General features: G+C 54.3%; 1 protein-coding gene across 2 annotated transcripts in view; it reads right to left on the minus strand.

The window, feature by feature from the left end:
* DSCAML1 (DS cell adhesion molecule like 1) overlaps positions 1-21,541 on the minus strand; it is a 325,080-nt gene that overhangs the window by 49,673 nt on the left and 253,866 nt on the right. For both annotated transcript variants that reach the window (XM_079104474.1, XM_079104473.1), the window contains exons 9-11: positions 15,834-16,112; positions 15,333-15,452; positions 14,255-14,431 (exon numbers count right to left, since the gene is read on the minus strand). In XM_079104474.1, the coding sequence (XP_078960600.1) occupies positions 14,255-14,431; positions 15,333-15,452; positions 15,834-16,112 (576 nt within the window). The remainder of the gene's footprint in view (positions 1-14,254; positions 14,432-15,332; positions 15,453-15,833; positions 16,113-21,541) is intronic.

Raw genomic sequence — 21,541 nt, forward strand, 5'->3', positions numbered from 1 at the left:
AAGACGGGAAGCAGGTGTGATGGTGCATACCCAAGTCTCAGCTACCTGGGACGATCACTTGGGCTCAGGGACTCAAACCCCAACCAGGGCAACACAGTGAGACTGTCTTAAAAACCCAACCCAACCCGACTCCAGATGGGAGCGGGTGGTACCCCACACCCACAGCCACACTACTGATGTGGCCACGCAGGCAGACCTACCCCATCTCCATAGGACTATCAGTTATAAGCTCAGGCTGCCCATGAAATGTTATGTCCTGTTCTAGATACTCTCCTTGACAGAGGACATGGACCAGCTGAGCTCTGGCCAGGAAGATGACTGGACTTCACACGGTTCTAGAAGCTGGGAATGTGTGAACTGCAGGGATTGATGGGGTCATACTGCAAAGGCAGACGGGTAGGCCTCCTGTTTGGCCCAAGAAGGAATTTTCTAGTAGTTCTTGCCCTGTGGGGCAGCAAGCTCTCTGTACCAGTGGGGGGAGACTGGGGAGTGCTGCAGAGAAGAGCTGGGGGGCCTGGATCTAAGCCTCTGTCTCTGGGTCTCAGGGGAGGGGAAGAATGGCCCTGGGGAACTGATTTGCTGCTTAGGAAGGTGATCGCAGGGTATATGTATCTCCTGTCATATGGGGGTCTTCAGTCCCTTGTCCTGGACAAGCAGCAGGGAACACTCCTCTATTCTCCCTGCCTCACAATCCTCCAACCAGCAAACCAGACGGAGACCTCTCCTCTGTGCCCCTGAGGCCTGCAGTCCTATCCTGTGCCCTATGCCCTTGAACGGGGGCCTCCCAGCTGCTGCACAGCTGGGCTTCTAGAGAGGAGACCAGGGCAGCAGGAGCTTGCCCCGCACTTCCTCTTACTCTGGGCCACAAGGACTCCCTGTTCCACTGAATGGCAGTAGTGAGCACCATGGACCCTCACTATATAGAGACTTTCTGGGTTGAGGGAAGACCCCAAGAACTCTCCTGGAGGTGTTCATGTGCAGACATCCACCTGCAAGAACATGGATTCTGAGTCACGGTCCCACAGTCAGACACACGTGGGCAGGCACAGAGGCCGTCACTGCCATCACCCTTACCATGAGGCCACATGCAACGTCCGTGATGCTTATGATGGATCCAGTAAGCCGGATGCCTTTGCCTCTTGGCTCATTTGCAAGGATTTCCTCCCAACACCAACCATAAGAAGTATTATTAGCCCCATTTTCAAACAGGGAAACAGGCTTCCAGCAGGTGGTTCTTTCCCCTGTAGGCTGTGGTTGCCCGCCGTCCGTCTGCCCGCCTGCCCTGCACATAGTCTGGTTTTGAGAAGTGGAATTTGGCCTTGGTCTCGCTGTGGCGCTGGGTGGTCAGCAGGGACTGCAGCCTTAGGGGCCCAGGTAGGGGAGCTGGGGGGACTGTAGGCGCGAGGCTGAGTCCTGCGTGGAAAATGCTGATGACAGCCACCTGGGCAGCTCACTGCTCCCGCAGGAACGGAACGAGAGGCTTTAACCAGACAGACTTGGTCGCTTCCTGCGATGTGACTCAATTAACAACAGCGAAAAGGAATTTCTCTGTACAAAGATGGGGTGGGGGAGGGGGCTTCGGGGGCTTGGGAGCTGGAGGGGCTGGGCACGGGGGTGTGGTGAGCTCCCTTCTCGTGGGGTCCCCCGTGAGTCCCGCGTGGGGCTGGCCTGTCTCAGCCCGGAGTCCACGCAGTGTTCCACCCTGCAAGTGGCAGAAGGCGAAGAGGTGTCCAGGTGACTTCCAGGGACACCCCATGTTGCACGCAGACACTACTCCTACGGGGCACGCCTACAGCACAGCACCCATCTCCTGGGTCTGACTGTGAGCCACCCAGGGCGGCAGCATCCCCAGCACTGGGCAGCCCGTCGGGCTGCTGTGCACTCACTCCAGGGCAGGGAGGACCCTCAATGGCCCGGGCCATTGCCTTAGGCGGCAGAAATTCCTGGTTTCTTCGCCCTGGTTCTGTCCTGCTCTGTCCAGTGGGGCCTCATGGGCAGGAGCCAGGGAGGTGCCGCCCCTCCCCTCACTCCAGGGCCCCCAGGGCCGCCAGCGGAGGGGAGAGGAAATCAATTTCAGAAACAAGACAGTTGTCAGAATCCGATGTAACCGGTTCCTGTCTGTGAAATTACTCGCAGGCCGGCTCCTGTCACCCCCAGGTCCTGCCCGGACCAGCTGCTATTTACATTTTAATTTGATGTGAGAGGCTGATAGATTTTTAAAAGACCATGAGACAGCTCTGCCGCCTTACTCACCCCCAGCAGCCACACACTTTCCCACCAACCCCTAGGCTTGGAGGTGGCGTCCTAGGGTCCCTAGATACTGCCTTGGGGATCACAAACTGCGCCTATGTGCACCCTGCTGTGTTCTTCAGTTTCCTCCTTCCTATGAAGTCCCACCCCCTGAGCAGGGAGGAGCCTGCTCTTTGCAGTTTAAAAAGCACTTTTGCAGCAAGCTTTATTCTTGTTAAGGAGGTGACCTAGGGCCTATTATCTCTGCCATTATCAATGAAGAAATGAAAGCTCAGAGAGGTTAAGTGATTTGTCTGAGGTCACACAGCTAGTGAGGACAGCAAGGAGACCAAGTTTCACGCCTCCTGACAATTCACCAGCTCCCTTTTCTTTAGTTTCAGCTCAACCTTCTCCTGCCTGTCCCCCATCACCCCGCTCTGGATGAATCTTGGGAGAGGTACAGAAGGAGGCTGAAAACTAGAGTGGTGCAGGCTGGGGCCTGGGGCAGGAGTAGGTGCGAGGAGCCAGGCTCTCTGTGCGTCTGTCTCCCTCCCTCGCTTCCTTGGTGATCGGAGCTCAGCTGGTGTTTCTGACAGTCTCCAAATCACCAGGGAGGGAAGCTTCTGTCGTGAATACCCAGAGGAGAAGAGCAGCATGTGTGGGAGGGAGAATGTGCAGGAAGCGGGAGGAGGACACCAGGGGCGGCAGGAGGGGCTGACGTGATGCCTGAGAGGCCTGGAAAGTCACCTTCCGCGGCGGCACACCGCCACCCATTCTCAGGCTCGGGTACATTAAGGCAGCTCGAGGTTGATCTCACCGAGGACGCGCTGCGACCACGCGCTGCTCTGGGTTCTGGACACGCACCGTTCACTAAACACTCCCATTAACCCTCTTTTTATTTCCACTTTACACTGAGCAAACTGAGGCTTGGAGAAGCAAATAGCCCAAGGTCACTGGCTGAGAAGTGGCAGAGCCAGGGCCCAAGCCAGCTGTCTGTGGCTGTCACACTGTGACACTGGTCCAAGCACGGCGGGTACAGGGGATGGGAGGCCAGAGCTCAGTTCAGGGGAGCTGCAGGCGGGCGTGGGGATAAAGATCCGGGAGCCGGGGATCCAGGGCTGACGCGCTCTCAGCCGGGTGGTCTGGGGAGAGGGTGGGGGAGGTTCTTAGGCCCGGCTGCACAGGAGAGCCACCTGGAACTCTGGAAGGTACTGTGGCACAGATGGCACGTGCAGGGGCTCTGGTTTAGGGGCTCTGGGCGGGGGTTTGGGGGCTGGCCTCTGCATTCCTTAGGAGCCACCTCGGCCTGCACCTCCGGGAGTCCTCACACGTGCTGGGGGTGGTAGGGGAAGAGCCATGGGGCTGGATGAACCCTCTTCCATGCCCTCTGGTCTTTCCCCTGTTCCAGCTGGGTCAGCCCCAAAGCTAACAGGATTGGAAGAAGGCAGCGACATCCTGGGATTCTTCACCGTCTCCAAGGAAGGGCCTTTGCTTTCTTGGGAAGTTCTGCCGAAAGCCTAACTGAAATCTCTTCAGGAGTCTCACAGAGCTTTTCGCTAAAAAGAACGCCTCTGGTGTGCACTCTTGGACCTCCTCTTCTTTGCCCTTAGGAAAACACTTTTCCTGGAAACCGCGGGTGCCCTGAAGCCCGAGCGCTCTGCCAACCCACCTAGTCAGGGGAGAAGGCAGCCTCTGGCTCGGGCTGGCATCTCCTTTTGTTTCTGGGAGATTATAGGCAGCCGCGAGAGGAGAGTGGGCCCCTCTCCCCACAGCCCAGTGCCCCCCGCTCTCCCCCAAAGGCTGTGTCTCTGCTCCTTGTTAACAAGCTCCTGACAAGAACGGGAGCCCTGTTTGGTGGCGTGAGATAAGCCGCCACAAAGGGGCATTGTGGGCCTGTGGGTGCTGGGCCCTGGGTGGGTGGGAGAGGCTTTGCTCAGCCTGGGTGGTGGCAGCTCTGGGCTTCCCCTGGGGGAGGCTGGGGGTGGGGGCTTCTGGTGGCTGCTTTGTTTTTTCTCTTCTTAAAGAGCCAGGGCTGTGGCGTTGTTAATTTGATTGCACCCACTTCGGTGTCTTGTCTCCCCTGATTAGCCAAGCTCCACCTGAAGCATGAGATTAATTCAAATTGCATGGAAGCAATCAGCCTCGCCTCTGAGAGCCAGTGGGGAGGTGCCCGGGGAGCTGGGGGCCCAGGAGACCCTGGCTGTCCACTGCCTGCGTACTGGCAGGCAGTGTGTGTGAACTGGCAGGAGCAGTGTGTGTGAAGAGGGCAGGACTGGGGAGTCACAGGACCTTAGAGACTTGGACCACAGAGCGGTCTCTGTTTCATGGTGGGCCGGGCTGAGACCCTTGGACTTGGCAGGCCTTACTTTGTCCAGCTATAAAATGGGGCCAGTCACTTCCTGGAATACAAGTGTGTGTGTGTGTGTGTGTGTGGTGCATTCTCAAATTAAGGTGGGAACGGGGTTTCCTCCCTGCTTCTGGTCTTCTATCTTCCTGAGAATGTTGGAAAAATGATAGTAGTAATAACAGCTAACATTACTGTCTGCTTATTATGTGGGTACGCCCTGGTTAATGCTTTACACGATTAGCTCATTAAACCTCCCACCCTAGCCCTAGGAGGCAGGAGACTTTAGAGATGAGAGATCATCTGATCATCAGAACCTTTTCTGAAACAGGAGATGGGCCATCTTTCTTTGATCACTTCCGGGTCATGCTGTGAATATTCTAGAGATGGGGTCAGCAAACGTTTTCTGTAAAGGGACAGATAGTGGGTCATTTAGGCTTGGAGGGTCATTTAGGCTTTGTGGGCCAGAGGTCTCTGACATGACCACTCAGCTCAGTTGTTGCACCTCAAAAGCAGCCATAGAACCGCACAGAGGAAGAGGATGTGAACAGGGAGATGGCCCTGTGGCAATGGGGGGCAGAGACCAGAGTGATGTGTCTATAATCCAAGCAACTCTCAGGACTTCCGGCAGCACCAGGAGAGGCAAGGAAGTTCCCTCCTCTGGAGCCTTCAGAGGAAACATGGTCCTACATACACGTGGATGTCAGACTCCAGACTCCCAGAACTGTGAGAGAACAGGTCCACGTTGTAAGCCACCTAGTTTGTAGCACTTTGTCACAGGAGCCAGGGGAAACTGAGGCAGGGATCTGGCATGTGGTGAGGGTTCTCCACGCTTGGTGCCCAGAGAGGGCAGCTGTGGCCTCTGCTGTATGGAGCCAGAGGGGTTTCCTAAAGGTCAGCTGGTGTGGTCTTGGCTCTCCCAGCTCTATGGGTCCACTCCTGGCCCCAAGGGCCCTGGTTGGCAGAAGGCAGGATGCTCAGGAGTGTGTGAAGACCACCCCACCCTGCCCCTAATCCCACCCGCAGCCCTGGGTGCAGGGAGGGCTCCAAAGCAGGTGTTCCATAGCTACTTGCTGAATGATGCGTGACCAGGGTGGCTCTGCCACATCTCAGTTCTCTACACCCGAGAGGGCAGGGCAGGGGTGGTTTCTGGGGGAGCTGTTCTCAGCTCGCCAGCCTCATTGTTTTCTGGCACAGGACAGGACACCTGCCAGTCACGCATGAGTGGTGCATCACCTTGGGTGGGGGCCTTGGGGTCAACTGGTCAGTGCAGGGCTCTAGAGGGCTCAGCCAGGGTCTGGTTGCCTCAGGGGGTACCTTGTCACCTCTTTGCCATAGCAACCCTGCCACCTCCCCACTCCTCCTACTGCATTTCAGTTGGTGGCCCTGTCTTCCTCATCTCTCGGCCTCAAGTCTCGACTCTCCTGGCTCCTGCTGTCCACCCACTAAGGCCTTGTATTAGTTCCTTCAAAATGGCTCTTAGAGTCTCGTTTCCTCTCCACCTCTTTGCTGAGGATCCTGACATTATTCCCATTACTAGTTCATCAGGCCTAGACTTCGGTGCTGCACTCCCACCCAGCCTCGCCCCTCATCCCTAGCCACTACCTTCTGGTTTGGTGCCTGCTCTTCTTGCTCCTGCCATGGGGGCTTCCCTCTGAGGCCTTTGCTCAGGTTGTCCCTCTGCCTGGATAGCTGTCCTTCCTTCCCCTGCCATCCAAACCTACCTACGCTGGTGGCGATTCACCACTCCCGCTCAACTCACATCTCCAGGAAGTTCTGCCTGACCCTGTCTGATCATTCTGGGTTTTTCCTTCTCTAATCCAACATCACGTGCAGCTCATGCGACCACACTTTAGCAAGCGGCCTTGCTTTCATCCTGAAGGTTAGTTCCAGCTTTGGAACTAGCCCGTAATTTCCGGGAGAGGTACAGTGGTTGCAAGTGGTTCTCCCTTGCAGGCTGCTTGGGTATGGTTGGAACGTGTCCCCCAAGGGTTCATGTGTTCGAGTTTTGTCCCCACAGTGAGGAATCAAGAGGGTGGAGCCTTCATCTGGTGATAGTGTTTAGAGGGCATACCTTTGGGAAGTGATCAGGATTGGATAAGGTCATCAGGGCGGAGCCCCCATGACTGAATTCTGGTGGCTTTATGAGCAGAGAGACCAGAGGACACACACACATGCACACCTGCCCATCTCACACCGTGGAATGTCCTGCACCACCTTGGGACCCTGCCAGCAGGAAGGCCATCACCAGTTCTAGCCCTTGGGCCTCCAGAACCACGAGCCAAAATAATTCTTGTTCCAGTTACTCAGACTGCGATATGATGTTATGAACAACAGCAAAGGGACAAAAATAGACCTCAACCCACACCGGACCGTGGGCCACTCAGGAGCTCCCCGCTTGCGGCTTGGCTGTCCCATCCATCAGATGGGCATCAGCCAGAACTGGAGGGCAGCGCTGGGCTCCCCAGGAGGGGTGGTGTTGGAGGCTCTTTCATGCCTGCATTTTCTTACCCACTAAACCTGGCCACCCAGCAATGCCCCTGCTTCTTGTTGGGGCGTGTTGACTGCCACTGCTGCCCCAGTGGACATGCAGGACGCACATAATGCTGTGATTCATCTGATGTGCTCTGAATGCTATCTCAAAGCCCACATCCATTGGGACACATCTCAGTGCTGTGGTTGTGGGGATTTTAGGGGGTACAGGCGATAATGTGCTTTACACCACCACTGCCCAAAGCCTCTAGGAGAGAAGGAGGGACGGACCCAGATGTGGCCTCTGGGGACAGACACAGTGGAAGTGGAGGTTGAACCCCCAGGTTCCTCCCATCGATCTCTGCAGCATAGCCTCCCCTGCCTGTTAGGGGGCCTGGGTTGCTATGGTGATGAGAGGGCATGGGTGGGATGGGGCATTGTTCCACAGGGAGACCCTTTTACTCTAGCTTGAAGCCTCTGCACCAAGGTCCTCTTTGGGATGTGACATGGACTGCTCCAACCGTCCGCGGGTGGCGGGAGGCAGGTGAGAGTCCCATGTTTTGTTGGCTCAGGCTCGTCTTCACCTTTTCTATCCCCCGAAGGACAGGAGCTGAAGCCTGAACACCTGCTCTTGGGCCACCATCAGCTCAACAGAGTGTGACCCACTTGAGTTCTGTCAGTGCTCAGCGCGTGAAGGAAAGCCACAGGAGGGCTGTGATCCCTCTGAACGGAGGCACGAACTGAGTCCCAGGCAGAGGGAGTAGCGGGTTCCAGTTACCTGGGGGTAGTGGGGAACACCGGCAGGAGAACAAGGCTCAGGCCCTTTCTGTCCCCCTAAGTGACCTTCCAGGGCCCTGCAGAGGGTAGCACTGGCTGGCAGGCCCAGGGCTGCAGAACCCCTGGCCAGGGCTCTGGAGGGTTTGTGGCTCCTCCATTCCCTGAGAAGGAGGCACGGCGGGAGCCTGGCTGTGTCTGGCCTCACTCCGTCCCTCTGTTTGATGAAGGAGATAAACTGTTGTTCCTTACTCCATGAAGTCTGAAAATCAATAAGGCCAAAGAGCCAGCCGAATAATCATCGCCATGGAAATCACCACAGTGCCTCGTTCCCTCTTCCCCTCCCTTCCTCCTTCCCAGCAGCCTGGGAGGCCTCCGCTCTGCCTGCCGGCTTGGCGCAGGCCAGGGCAGGGCCCTCTCAGCCACCTTGAGCCTGGGCAGGTGAGGTTGACCAATGACCATCACCTGGGAGGAGAGGGCAGTTAAGGGCCAAAGTTGTGGTGGGGGCCAGTTGACCTCAGCTTCCTGCCTTGGCCCCTGTTTGCACACCACTGAGCCTCCCTGCCTCCCCCTGTTTGCAGGCCCCGCTCCCTCCTCCTCACCCATCAGAGTGACTCATAGGGCCAAGGGAAGAACCAAGGTGGTGAACTACGATGCCAGCTGTTATTAGACCAGTCCTGTGGGCTAGGGCACCAGTCAGTAGCTCAATCCTTAGCACACAATGCCAAGGGGGCAGAGGCCACTGGCATGCTGGGTGCCAGGGGTGAGAATTCCCATATAGACCCAAGACGGTTCTGTCTGGCGAGGAAACAGACCCTGCTATCCTGGATAGCCTTGTGCCTGTTGCTTGGCCTTTCGGTGCCTCAGTTTATCATTGGTACTGTAAGGAGCCTTGTGTGGGATCCATGTGTCCTGGCTCCATCTGCCTTTCCTCTGGTGAGGGGTCATCTGGTGGCAGGGCCCGTTGGGGAGGACAGACTGTGGAGGAGGCCTGGAAACCCTGATAGGTGTTTGGGGCGTTCAGGGAGGGAATTGCCCAGGCACCGGAGCAGGAAAGGGATTTGTGGGCTCTGGGTGGCCATTTCCTTTGGTCCATAGACCCCTTGTCCTGTGGGAGGAACAGGGGCCCAGTTACCCAGCTCTAAGGGAGGTGCTCCTCCTGTCTAACAGAGGCATTTCCATTAGGCAAATTAGAAAGCAGGATCATCTCAGTCAGCAGCTAGGCAGTTGTGTGTTCTAAGGCTTTGCATCCATACTTCGGTACCGACTCATGGGCAGCCAGAGCAGGTGCCTGGTCTACTCCTGTCCAAGGGCTCCTTCCCTCTCCCATCTCAGGAGGGTTTAGCTGTCTCCTCTCTCCTGACTTCCTGTGACTCTGCAGGGGTGTGTGCTTGCTGAGGCTCTTGGATCTCATTTTAATTGGCCTGACATTTTGCTAAACAAACAAATCAAAACTCAAACCAAACAAAGAGCCCTTATGGGTTTAATTGGCCATGGGCTTTGTCTGTGGCCCAATCACTGGGGCCTTCACAAGGGCGAAGGGGACTCTGGGGGCAGTAAAGAGGCCTGTCTAATAAGGTAGCCTGCTGGACGAGGGAGCCGGTGAGTCCCAGGAGGCACTGCCACGAGGTGGTGGCCTCAAAACAGCCAGCCCCCTTCCACCCTGGACGAAGCTGCTCGGCTTTGTACCTGCCTCTCGCTGAAGAATTCTCTTTGAAGATGCTTTATTTATTTATTTTTTCCTCATGTGTCACTTGGAGGAGGAATTGCCTCCTCCTCCTTTTGGTCATTATCTCTCTTTAAAAAATATATATTTAAAAGGGAGATAAAAGGCAGCTCTGTGGATGTGGTATTTTCTTCTATTAATTACATTTATTTTCAACCAAATTCTGGGAGGTGGTCTGGTGCCCTGAAAAGACTAGACGTGCTGCTGGAACCAGATCTTGTCTGAACTGGAAGGGGCCTTGGATCAACTGGGGACTGGATTCTAGTCCAGGCCTCTTATTGTACAGTTGAGGAAACTGAGGCCCAGAGAAAGGAAAGGACATCTCATGAATCCATAGCCAGAGTCACAGAGCCAGGATCAGCAGCCAGTCTTTGGACTCTCAGTCTGTGCTCTTTCTTCCAAATCATGGAGATAAGTTCTTGTCTCAGCTGGGGCTACTCTGCTCAGTGACCTTGATCCAGTATCTGCAGTCCTTAGGAAGGCGCTATTGCCTCCAGCCCCCCAGGCAGGGCGAAGTCAAGCACTGTGCATGAGGGTGGTGGGGCCAGGCAGCATGCTCAGTACTCGTAAGCTAGGCCCACACTGACTCTGGGGTCAGGCAAGTGTGGGAGCCAGTTGGGTCTGGTTTGTTGGTAGCAAGGATGACCAAGGACTTGAAAAATTGCTTTCCCATGCTATCAAACCCTTGGTTCCCTGAGGCCCTGTGATGGTTAATTTTAGGTGTCAATGGGACTAGATTAAGGAATACCTAGGGTCTGGTAGAGCATCATTTTTGAGTGTGAGGCTGTGTGCTGAGCATGTGAGTTGGTGGACTGAGTGGGAAGATCCACCCTCATTGTGGGCACCATCTAATCAGCTGAGGACCCTGAAAGAACAAAAAAGGCAGAGGAAAGCAATTTCCTCTCTCTGTGGAGGCCAGAACACTCCTTTTTGCCTACTCTTGGACACCAGGCTCTCTGGCCTTTAGATTCTAAGATTTATCCCAGTGGTTCTTTGACCTTTGGCCTTAAACTGAGATATACCATTGGCTTCACTGGTTCTGAGACCTTTATCTTGAACTGAGTCATGCTGCTAGTACCTCAGGATCTCCAGTTTTCAGACAACTAGGGGGACTTCTCAGTTTTCATGATCATATAAACCAATTCCCCTAATAAATCCCCTTTCATCTTTCTTTCTTTCTTTCTTTCTTTCTTTCTTTCTTTCTTTCTTTCTTTCTTTCTTTCTTTCTTTCTTTCTTTCTTTCTTTCTTTCTTTCTTTCTTTCTTATCTATGCATGCATCCATTCATCCCTCTCTTCCTCCCTCCATCCTGTTTATCTACTTACATCCTATTGGTTCTGTCCTTCTGGAGAACCTGCCTCATATAGGCCCTGAGGAGGGTTCTGCATGGGGATAATTCTCTAAGAACCAGCTTTGGATTCTCAACCCCCACCAGACCTTTGGGTTCCTGAAACTCTGGTTTGCAACCTGCTCTAAGTTTGCTCAACATAAGAAGAATATATGTGGCTCCCAAAGCTCAGAGCATTTCACACTTCATTCTCTCTGTGCAGCCTCCCCTCCACTCTCTGCCAGACACCCTGGGCTCTCATGTCACCACATGACATTCATGGACCTTCCTGACCCATGACGTTGCTTGTGCTGCTTGCTCCTCCCTGTAATGGCATGACCTTCACCCCACTGGCTCTTCTCAGAACCCTCCTTGTCCCTTGAGCCCTACTGTGAAGCTTTTCTTGATACCTTTATTCAACCCCAAAGGTAACATTCATGACTCCAGCCCTGATTCTTTGTTCTTCTGCTGCTGAGGATCAAACCAGGACTTCTGCATGCTAGGTAAGTAAGTGTTCTAGCACTGAGCTACACCCCCAGACCTGGTTCTTTTTGAGTCTGCTCATTGGTAGCCTTTTAAGGCCCTTATTGCTTGTGTCTTATAGTTGTTTTGGGATATATATCTATTTCCTCTCCATAATTCTAGATTCCCTGAGAAGAACAACCTTGACTTACTCTATACAAGGTTTTCAGTACCTCAACCAAATGACTGCTAACAATTATTCAATGTGTATTTTGTACAAAGTACTAATTGCTGTAAGTACATGGTCTCATTTTCTTTTTTTTTTTTTTTTTTTTTTTTTTTAATGCTGGGGATCAAATCCAGGGCTTCATGTATACTAGGTAAGGGCTCTACCACTGAGTCAAGCCCCCAGTCCCTCATTTAAACTTTACCAAGGAGTAAAAAGCACAGTTGTTCCTCAACTTAGCATGGGGATTCATCCTGATAAACCCATCATAAGTTGAAAACACCTTAAGTTGGAAATGCATTGAATACACCTAGCCTAGTGTGTCTGGCAGAGAGTAAAGGGGAAGACGGGCAGGGAGAAGGGAAGTGGGGTACTGTGGGCTCTGGGAGCTTCCTAGCCTCCTGAAAGTCCAGAGAGGTGTGCGACCTGGCCGGGTGGAGCTACACTGGGGCAACTCTTCCCTGAGTGCTGGAGGCAAGCCTTCAAATTGGCTTTGCAAAGGTCTGGCACCAGGTCCCATGTAGGATAGTTCAGGCTGCACAGGGTCCTCTAGGACAGCAGGGAAGGTCATTGGGGAGAGGGTAAGAGAAAGGGCACAGCTGTGCAGGACGACCTGGGGGAGAGCCAGGAGCCTGGTGCAGAGAGACGGAGGGAAGGGTTGAGAGACGCCATCACAGGGGCAGGCAGGCCTGAGGGGGAGGGAGGCAGGGAAATGCGACCTAGCGGTGCTCCTGAGAGAGCAGATGTGAGAGGGGAAGCACCTGGGTCTTACTGGGGAGAGAAGCAAAGGAAATGGCAAGATCGCTGAAATTAGGACGGGGAGGAAGGCGGGAGGGAAATGGTCCAGATTCTGCCCTGACTGATCAGTGCTGCAGAAAATGCCCGCATTCCCTGGAGGGCAGAGGGTGACACCAGTGTGTGTGTGTGTGTGTGTGTGTGTGTGTGTGTGTGTGTGTGTGGTGTGCTCACCAGGTGGCCTTGGATTTATAACATTCATGCTCTCCAAATACCTGTGTTTCTTCGCTGCTGCCCGGTTTGGAAGATGAATGGCATAGGAAAAAAAACCCGCAACCCCCTGAGGGGAATCAGCTTATCCAGGCCCCCAGGACTTCAGGGACAGCCTGGTAACAATTGAGTCTCTTCACACACAGCCCACCTGCTGACCCTGCATCCTCTCTCACAGAGTCCCCTCATCTCTGCAGAAAAATCACATGCCACAGAATAGCAGCCACTCTTGCTCAGTGGAATCCTCTAACTTAAAGAAAAATAGTAAAGACAGAGAAAAAAAGAAAGAAAGAAAAGAATCTGCAGTGAAGAGTTTAGGCTCATCCTGCTGACAGTGGGGAGATAAGGTCGGATACCGGAGACGACTCCAGAGGTGCCTGGCTTCCTCTGGCTTCTCAGAACCAGCCACGTTCTCCCTGGCTGAGGGATGTAGATTGATTGCCTGGTTTTATTGAGGACAAAGTGCTTTTTGATAGTGTGAGGGAAGCGGCTCCCCAGGGCGGGGATTCCGGCTCAGCTCCGAGCTCCCTGAGCATCGATCGCCTGGCCGGGGCTTCCCTGCCTGGTGCTGAGCTGAGCTTGGGCTTCGGCGAGTGATAAAGATGGTTGGAGGCGGAACTCCGGGAACTCGGTCAGCAGCCTCCCTGTGAGGCCCTGGAGGGACTGCCTGCAGAGTGGCCCTGGTGGCTCAGTCTATGGTGCAGCTGCCACACGGCTGCTTTTCACGTGTCACTAGACTCATGCTGGACACCAAGCAGAGCCCCACAGTATTATCACCCCCGTTTTTAAGATCAGGAAGGCAAGCTGCCATAAGGCCAAGTATGCTCATCAAAGTCACACCATCATCAAGTCACAGCCCCCAGAGCCACACATGGCTGGGTGAGACGCTAAAGCTCAGGCTCTTACCTCTACCTGCCAAGACGCACGGTCCCAGAACACAGGGCTGGATGACACTATCCTTCTGACGTGATCCTCAGGGATCCACCACAGAGACCCCTCTGTGCGTAAAGGGATAGGCTTGCCCAGTAGGAATGACTCTGTGACTCTTAAAAGAATCCTGGGCATATAAATGGTGGGTTTCCAAGAGCTTTGAGCTTGAGGATTTAGAAGCCATATATACAGCACCAAATTATGATAAATTTTACTGCTCAAAAGGCTTTTCCAAAGCATCTTCCTCTTTCCATCATAAGTTCCTGTGTTGTTCACCACTATTTTGGGAGGTGGAGGGGAATGAACCTCTAGTGCCAGGGGAGGAAACTGGAGCACAAAGAGGTGAAGTGACTTGCCCAGGGGAGATGTGGAATTGGAGCCCAGTTTTTGGACCATAGGTTCTTCTACATTGTCTATATGGTCTTTTCCTCTCTAAGCCACAAAGGGTTGTATGCACAGAGGTGATAGTAAGTAACAGAAATACTCTGGTATGAGGACTCAGAGCGAGTTGCCAACCTACAGATCATAGGAAACGGAATGGCTTATGTTATTTCAGTACAGCAAATCATGAGGTTATCAGAATTGGGGTGGGTGAGTTGGGGTCATTCAGATTGAGTGCTTATCTCCACCTTGGAGGAGGGATCTTTCCCACCTCCCCTTCACAGATGGATCAATGGAAACCAAGGGGCAGGCAGAAAGAGCACAGAGGTGGGCCTTGGCCTGAGATCTGGGTGCTGGGAGAGTGTGGGGCAGGACTCACTCTTGACAGTGAGGAACATGGACTTGCTGATGTCGGTGCCCACGCCGTTGCTGGCCTGGCAGAGGTAGTAACCGATGTCCTCTTCTAGGACGTGGCGGATCAGCAGGGAGCTGTTGGGCAGGATCTGAATGCGGCCGGTGAGGGGCACTGGGTGGTACTGCTGGGGGTTCCCGCTCCCTGGAAGGAGGCAGAGGTTAGGAAGGCTGGGTCTTTGCTAGGGAGTGAGCTGGGTTGGACAGTGTGCCTTAAGACTGACCCTAATACCTTTCTTTTGCTGGTCTAGGGCCACTTTGTTGCAAAGCCGAACCATCCCCAAAGTGCTAGAGCCACACAGCTCCTGCAGGGCAAGAGGAAAGACCCCCAGAGAGGCCTGCCTCTGCCCTAGCTCTGCAGCAAGGAGGTGAGGTGGGGACATGGCCTCAGCCAATGGCCAACTTGCCATCAAGCTTTCTTGGGGTGCATTCCTGGGAGAAGAAGACAAAGTAACCTCTGGGCAGCTTGGCAATAGGCAAAGACAAGACTGAGTCCTCAAATGGCAATTGCCTGGTCATGGCAGTCACATCTGGGGAAAAAAGGCCAGCTGTCTTTCAACAGGGGCTTTGGGGTACCCCCGCTTCCCTCAGATCAGCTGTGGACACAGCCTAGGATGTGGGCCTTAGTCAGATACTGCATGCGTTCTTGACATGAAGTCAAGCTCTAAGAAGGACCAAAATCTCAGATTAGAGAGAGTGGTGAAAAGCCAGGCATGGCGGCTCTGGGACCGTGGGGTGCACAGGACAGGGTGGGAGTAGCAGATGTACACTGAGTTTTAGGGCTGGAGCAGGGAGAAGAAGGGCCACGTCTGTGGGGACTAGAGGAGATCTGGAGTCAAGTCAGCATGATGCTGTCCTTGTCTGCAGACCCCTGGAGGTGACTGAGGATTTCTAGATCATTTGTAGCCATGGGTCCCCTAAAGCCCAGAACCCAGGACCTGCCCACCCCTAGTACTGAGCTGTTTGTGGAGAACAGGCCCAAGTCCCACCTGAGCATCCTCCCTGGCCCTCCCTGCCCTTGGAGATGCTGGCTGGCTGGGGCTCACCCTTGGCATGCTTCCACATGACCTTGGGTGGTGGGTAGCCATCCACCGAGCAGTTGAGCACACCAGCTTTGCCGTAGATGCCATCCTGGTTGTTGGGCTGCACCACAAATCGAGGGGGAACTGCCAAAAGAGAGGAGGTACGGAGAAAAAGGTTATCTTGGCTTCTGAGAGGTCCCTTAGCGCTGAGACACCTCCATTCAATGTCGGCCCTTTCTGGTCCACCATAAAGTTGGGAACTGGCAGCTTCTGAGATCCTAGAGGCCGAGAGCTTTTGATGAGCACTGGAACTGAGGCTGGGAGTCTGAGTTCCAATCATGCCTTAACCAATGACTAACTGAGCAAGTATCTCCTCCACTCGTTTCCTGCCCTGGAAGATAAAAGGCTTGGGCCTCTCCATCTTAGTGGCCCTGCTATAGCCAATCTCCCTTGAGTCTGCGATTCAAACTGGCACTCTAGAGAGATGGGCCTGATGTTCCTCCAGGCTGGCCTGACCCCACTTACCACGCACGATGAGCTGGCGCTCCCTGCTCACAGTGGCCGCTGCGTTGCTGGCGATGCATGTGTAGTTGCCATTGTGCTTGAGGGACACACTGGAGATCTGCAGGGAGCTCATGAATTCCTTGCTCTCAATGGTCACGCCTGAGCCTGAGATGATCACTTGTCCGTCCTTCCTCCAGGTGATGCGGATGGGCATATCCCCCGAGGACACCACACAGGGAATGTAGAGCAGCTGACCAATGGAGGCCGGTGGGAACTCAAAAGGCTGGATCAGAGGGGGCACTGGAAGGGCAAGGAGATGCTGCTATCAGCCTCACTCACCGCGGCCCAGTCAGATGCCTCTCCTGGGGGGCTCTGGGCTTGAAATGGAGCTCCCCCAGGTTCTGGGACCTCGTTCTCCTGTCCATGAATTCTCCCAGGCATGCCTGGGCGCTCTGCCATTGTGCCTATCTCCCATGCCCTTTCTCTACCTGGGACCCTGCCTGGACCCACAGTCTCTCTCGAGGGCCTTGGCCACTTGCATTAGCTCTGACCTTCAGGTTTGTCCTTGGATTTGACTCATGGGCTTCTTGGCTCTCATCTGCCTGCTGACCTACTGCTTGGCTTGTGCCTATGTTCTCCCTGCAGACAAGCATCTCACAGCCGCCTGGGGGCCTGGGATGGATAGAGATGAGGTGCCCAGGTACAGGTGAGGAAGGCCAGTGAGACCCTCCCCCATGCACCTCCCAAGGCTGCTCATGTAGAGCCAGGGTGCTGCACTCCAGCCTCCTCCCAGAAGACCTCTCACCAACCCCACTCCTCTCCAGTCATCAGGTGTCAGGATGGGTGAGCAGAAGCTCGTGCCCTTGGTTGTTTCAGTTGTTTTATACACATTATCTCATCAAATCTTCCTACCAATAATGTGAGGTGAGCTTACTCTTCTCACTTTACAGATGAGAACATGGAGACCGAGAACAGAGAAGGAATTGCCCTAGGTTACCTGGCTCCAGAGAAGTGACAGTAGGATTTGAAACCTGATCTCTCTGCTAATTCCAGCCTCTCTCCACTGTGCTGCTTGGCTGCTTCTCTGAGAAATTCCCAGACACGCCATACTACAGACCCTTTTGTTTCATAAAGGAGATTTCTGGGTGGCTGAGAAAGTCTAGAGGGAGCCCTATTGACCTTGAGACAACAACTGAGTTAGACTCCGGGTAAAGGCCCGTACACCCAGCCTCCCTCCCTCACTGCCCGGTCTCAGCCCCTGGGGTCCTTGTCTGGTGCTGAAGTCGCTGCAAGATGGATCCTCCTTTCTCAGCTCTGGCTAGAGCATCAGCCATTATCTTTATGATAACTCAATTAGGCTGCAGCGGCTTCCCCAGCAAGTGGGGGGAGAAGAGAGTGAGGGAGACAGACAATTAGCTTAACAAGGATGAGCACCCAGTAGATGAGGTCTCCTTTCTGCAGTCAAATAATTAAATTACAAGGCAGTCCACAGTCCTCTGGCCTTCTCCCAGACTCCAGCCCCACGGCTCCTTGGAAGCCTGCTACTCTCCACCCTAGGTCCACCCAGAGTGGCCACCATGGGGAACAAGACTGACGGGGAAGGACGGGTGACTGAGGAGGCCCTCCTTGCATCTACGCACTTCCAGCACGCCATAGGGGAATGGCCAGGTGTAGACAAAGAAAGCCTCTTGGCAGCTCACTGGGCCCTGGGAGAGGTCTTGACTGAGTGCTCCAGGTCTGGAGTAAGTGCCATTTAGGAGGGACGCTGCCTCCATGACCCCCAGCAGGGGCCTCTGCTGGCCTTTCCAATGCCCTTTCCCACCTGGCCCTCTACCCCAGCACCCCACAGCCTCCCAAGCTCTGCACCTCATCCCTGCCTGGGGAGCACGGGGCATCTGTCCTCATCTCCCACCCTGCGTGCTTCTCGCCCACCGGCTGACTTTGACCCATTTTATTCCAGATATGTCTGGGCCCCGGAGCAGGTCCTAAACCCCAGCCAGGTTTCTGGGGGTTCTGGTCGCTGTCCAGATCAACTCATCCCTGTTGCTGGATGCTTTTCTCAGGTATAGAGCATTGCCCCCAGTACTCTGGGAGGTTTCTGAGTTGTGGACAGCTTTGATAGATTTCTTTGAACTCAGGATTCTAGTAATGACCCAAGGACTGTTACAGACTTCCCAGATTCCTCATGTGCTCTCCTTCCTGTGTGTGTGTATAGGTGGATGGAGGTCAGATCTAGGCCTCTAGGCCTCCTTGGGCTTTGGCAGAATTTCTGCAGATCCAGTGCACACCTTGACTGTGGCATGTGTCACAGGGCAGTGGATGTGACTACCTTCACCTCCCTGGGACTTATATAACTAGGAAGCTCTACCTGGAAAATAGTAGGTGCTCAATATGTGCTTGTTGGGTGAGTAAATGAATGGACATATGTTTAGATATCATTTCCTGAGGTGACCTCAGTGGTGGGCTGGGGGGTGGGGAGGACAGGATGGGATGGGGGTTCATCCAGAGCAAGAGGTGTGCTCTGTGTGCCCTTCAGACACTGCCTTTGCATGGGTGTTCGGGAACCTGGAACATCTCCCTTGGTCCTTCCTAGGCCCAGGCCTTTGCTATCACAGTGCCAAACCAGCTCCTGAGATTGAAGAGCCTAAGGACACTTGTCAGCAGTGGCCGGGGGCTGGGGGCAAGGCAAGGTGGCTGGGGAGGAGGCCTGAGGACTGTCAAGTCTGGAGGGTCATGCTCCTGGGCCCGAGACTCTACGTTTCCATCCAGGACAGGATAACAACAGAGTGAAATCAGGCAGGGAGACTGAGTTCAGGCAAGGGGAAGACTGTCTCTCTCAGTAGATAATGGAACAAGTTACTAAGGCAGGTTAATTCATTAATTAACTAATTCATCTAATATTTATGAAATGCCTGCTCTGTGAAGGCAACGTGCTCTGTGTGGGCTGAGGAAGCAGAAACACCCTCAAAGTACAGCAGAAGCGTCAGGAGCTGCTCAGTGACTGGAGAAGGGAAGGGACTCTGGCCCCATCCATGCTGTGATCAGGGGCGAGCAGCCCCTGGATGTACAGATGACCAATCAGAGCAGAGGGAGCTGTGCTCCAGGGGGAGACGATAGCCTCATGGAGTACACGGCATTTGAACTGAGAATTAAAGGACATCCATGCTTGCAAAACACAGGAGGGTGAGGGAGAGAGAAGAGGTTGAGCCAAGGGGCAGAGGCCAACTGGGCCAAGAGGTCCAGTTGCAGGAATGACATGGGTGGCCCCTGGAGAGGCTAGGGAGGAACAGTAGCCAGCACCCATCCAGGGGACTGAGATATGCAGCCAGCTGGCCCAGGGCTTCCTAGAGCACCATTGTCCTATGGGAGGCAGATGACCAGAGGTCCAGGGCAGGCCCCTCATTCGCTGCGAGGTCAGAGCCTCCACCTGCAGGCTCGATGGGCTGGGTGTGATGCTGTGGCTGGTGCATCCCTCCATGGCTCCAAGCTAGCATTCTGACACCCCTTAAGTCCAGGAACACGAGATGACCTGGAGGGAAAAGAAAGTCTGGGCTTCCTGGTGCCTACACAGACGGCTAATGGAGCTGAGGAGGAGCACTGTGGGCAGGGCTTGGGGGCTCTTCAGTATGAGCACACAGTAGCTGCCCAGATGCAGGGTTGCTCTCTGACCTGTGTCTCAGCCGTGCCTTCCCCCATGCTCAGGTGTTAGACAGGGGCCCGTTGAATGGGTCTGTCCATTTCCACCTCTGGGAACTCAGCCCTTCAGGGGGTGACGTCTCTGACCACCTCCACCTGGCCGTGTCTAGGAGCCTCTTCAGAACTGAGTGCAACCCCCAGGCCTCCTGCCTGTGAGTCATGGCATTTCCCTGGCATCTGGCCTGGATGGAGGGAATGCCATACAACCCAGGGATTTCTCCCAGGGAGCCCTGCTTTGGCCAGTCACCTGTAGCAAAACGCTGCAATGGCAGAGACCAGAGGGCAGAGTGAGTGAGAAGATACAGTGGTGGTAGCAGTCCATGTGGTGTCTGGCCACCATAAAGCCTTTATAGCCACTTGTTTGTGAGTGTCACGCAGTGCTGACCACCAGCCCAGCCCATAAATACTTTATGGGGTCTCTCATCATCTGTCTTTGAGGCTGAGCCTTTTATTTACTGCACCTGCTAGCAGAGTGTGCACTGCAGGAAGCCAGGGCTCTCTCCCCAGGCAGCATGGAAAGGGGAAAGAGCCATGCCTGGGACTGGGACGCCTGGGTTCCACACTCAGCTACCCACTCCAGTTACCATGCCTGAGTGACCTCTCACCACTACCCTGCCTCTGCTTCTGAATCTCAGTGTCCTCATCTGCAAAATGGACCAAACAGTTTCTGAAGTCTGACACTGACCTTCCAGTTCTGACAAATCTTAAATTTTGGGAGTAGTCATAACTTATGTCAGTTTTTACCACGACTCTATCCTCTCAGGACGACCTTCCCTGACCACCGTATTGAACATTGCAAGTCCCTCCTCCTTCCCTGGGTGCTCTCATCCCTGATGTGTGGTATCCCCAGTTGATATGGCACATCTTGTATATATTTGATTCACGATCGCTTTCCCCACTAAATTGCAAGCTCCCTGAGGGCAGGGAGCTTCATCTATCTTCAGAATAAATGTATTGGTAGAACCTAAAACAGTGCCTGGCATATGGTGAGTGCACAGCAATGTCACTGTGTGGGAGTTATCATCATCTTCATCACTACCACCATCTTAGCTAGCCCTGTCTGCCCCCTGAGGAGGTTCCTTGCTTCTAGGTTCCTGGCTCTCATGGTTGAGGAAACAGGGTTGCTGGCAGCAGCTTCCTTGATTCCCCTTCCCCCCAGGTGCAAGTAGGGAATCTCCTGTGGGGCCTGTCCCACCCCCCCCCCCCCCCCCCCCCGCCTTGCCTGTGTTTTCCAGTAGGGTTCCTTCCAAACCTCCACCTCCACCAATAGCAGTGAGGCCTTCATCCAGGTGGCTGGTTCTCTAAGGTCTGTGATCACAGAAACCCCACCCCTTTCATTAGGTTGGATGAGGGACTCCGCCGAAGGCCGAATGGAAGGGACCGGATGGAGCCTCAGCAGAAGCTCTTTATTGCTTAGGTAGGGGAGGAATGCCCGTGGAGGGTGAGCGTGGGTATTTGGGGTGAGGGTGTCTGTGGTGTGTGTGTGTATGTCCTCTTTTGCTTGCTCCCCACGAGGGTCTGGCACTACCTCCCAGGCCTGGTTCTGCTGAGCATGGGCAGAAAGCACCTCATGGCCTCCTTTTGGCTCCAAAAGCCCTGGAAGGCTCAGATGTAGGGATGGAGATATTTCCTCCCTGAGCCAATGCCAAGGGGCTCCAGATGCACCCCAGCTTCCTGGTTAATTAAACATTCATCCTGTGTCCAGGGACGCTTTTATGACACATTATTTTTTAGCTACGGGGCCCTAAAGTCACCAAGTCTAGGTTGGACCTGTGCGCCCTCTCTTTAGCATCCTGCCAAGGAGCTCTCCAGAAGCCTAGAGACAAGGCCTGCTTCCCCTGCCAGTCAGTGTGGCATGTGCCAAGCCCAGGCAGTCCTAGAAGCAGCCCCAACCCTCTCCCCTGTCCTCCACCTTACGGGGCCATGGAAGGCTCACTGGGGGCAATATTTCATATGGACCCACCTGAAGCCACCTTTCGTGGCATAGGAAGTGACTGGGGACAGGAGGGTACCAACAAAGAAACACCTATGTA

This window comes from Sciurus vulgaris, assembly GCF_902686455.1.
Source record: "Sciurus vulgaris genome assembly, chromosome: 11".
Classification (NCBI taxonomy): domain Eukaryota; kingdom Metazoa; phylum Chordata; class Mammalia; order Rodentia; family Sciuridae; genus Sciurus; species Sciurus vulgaris.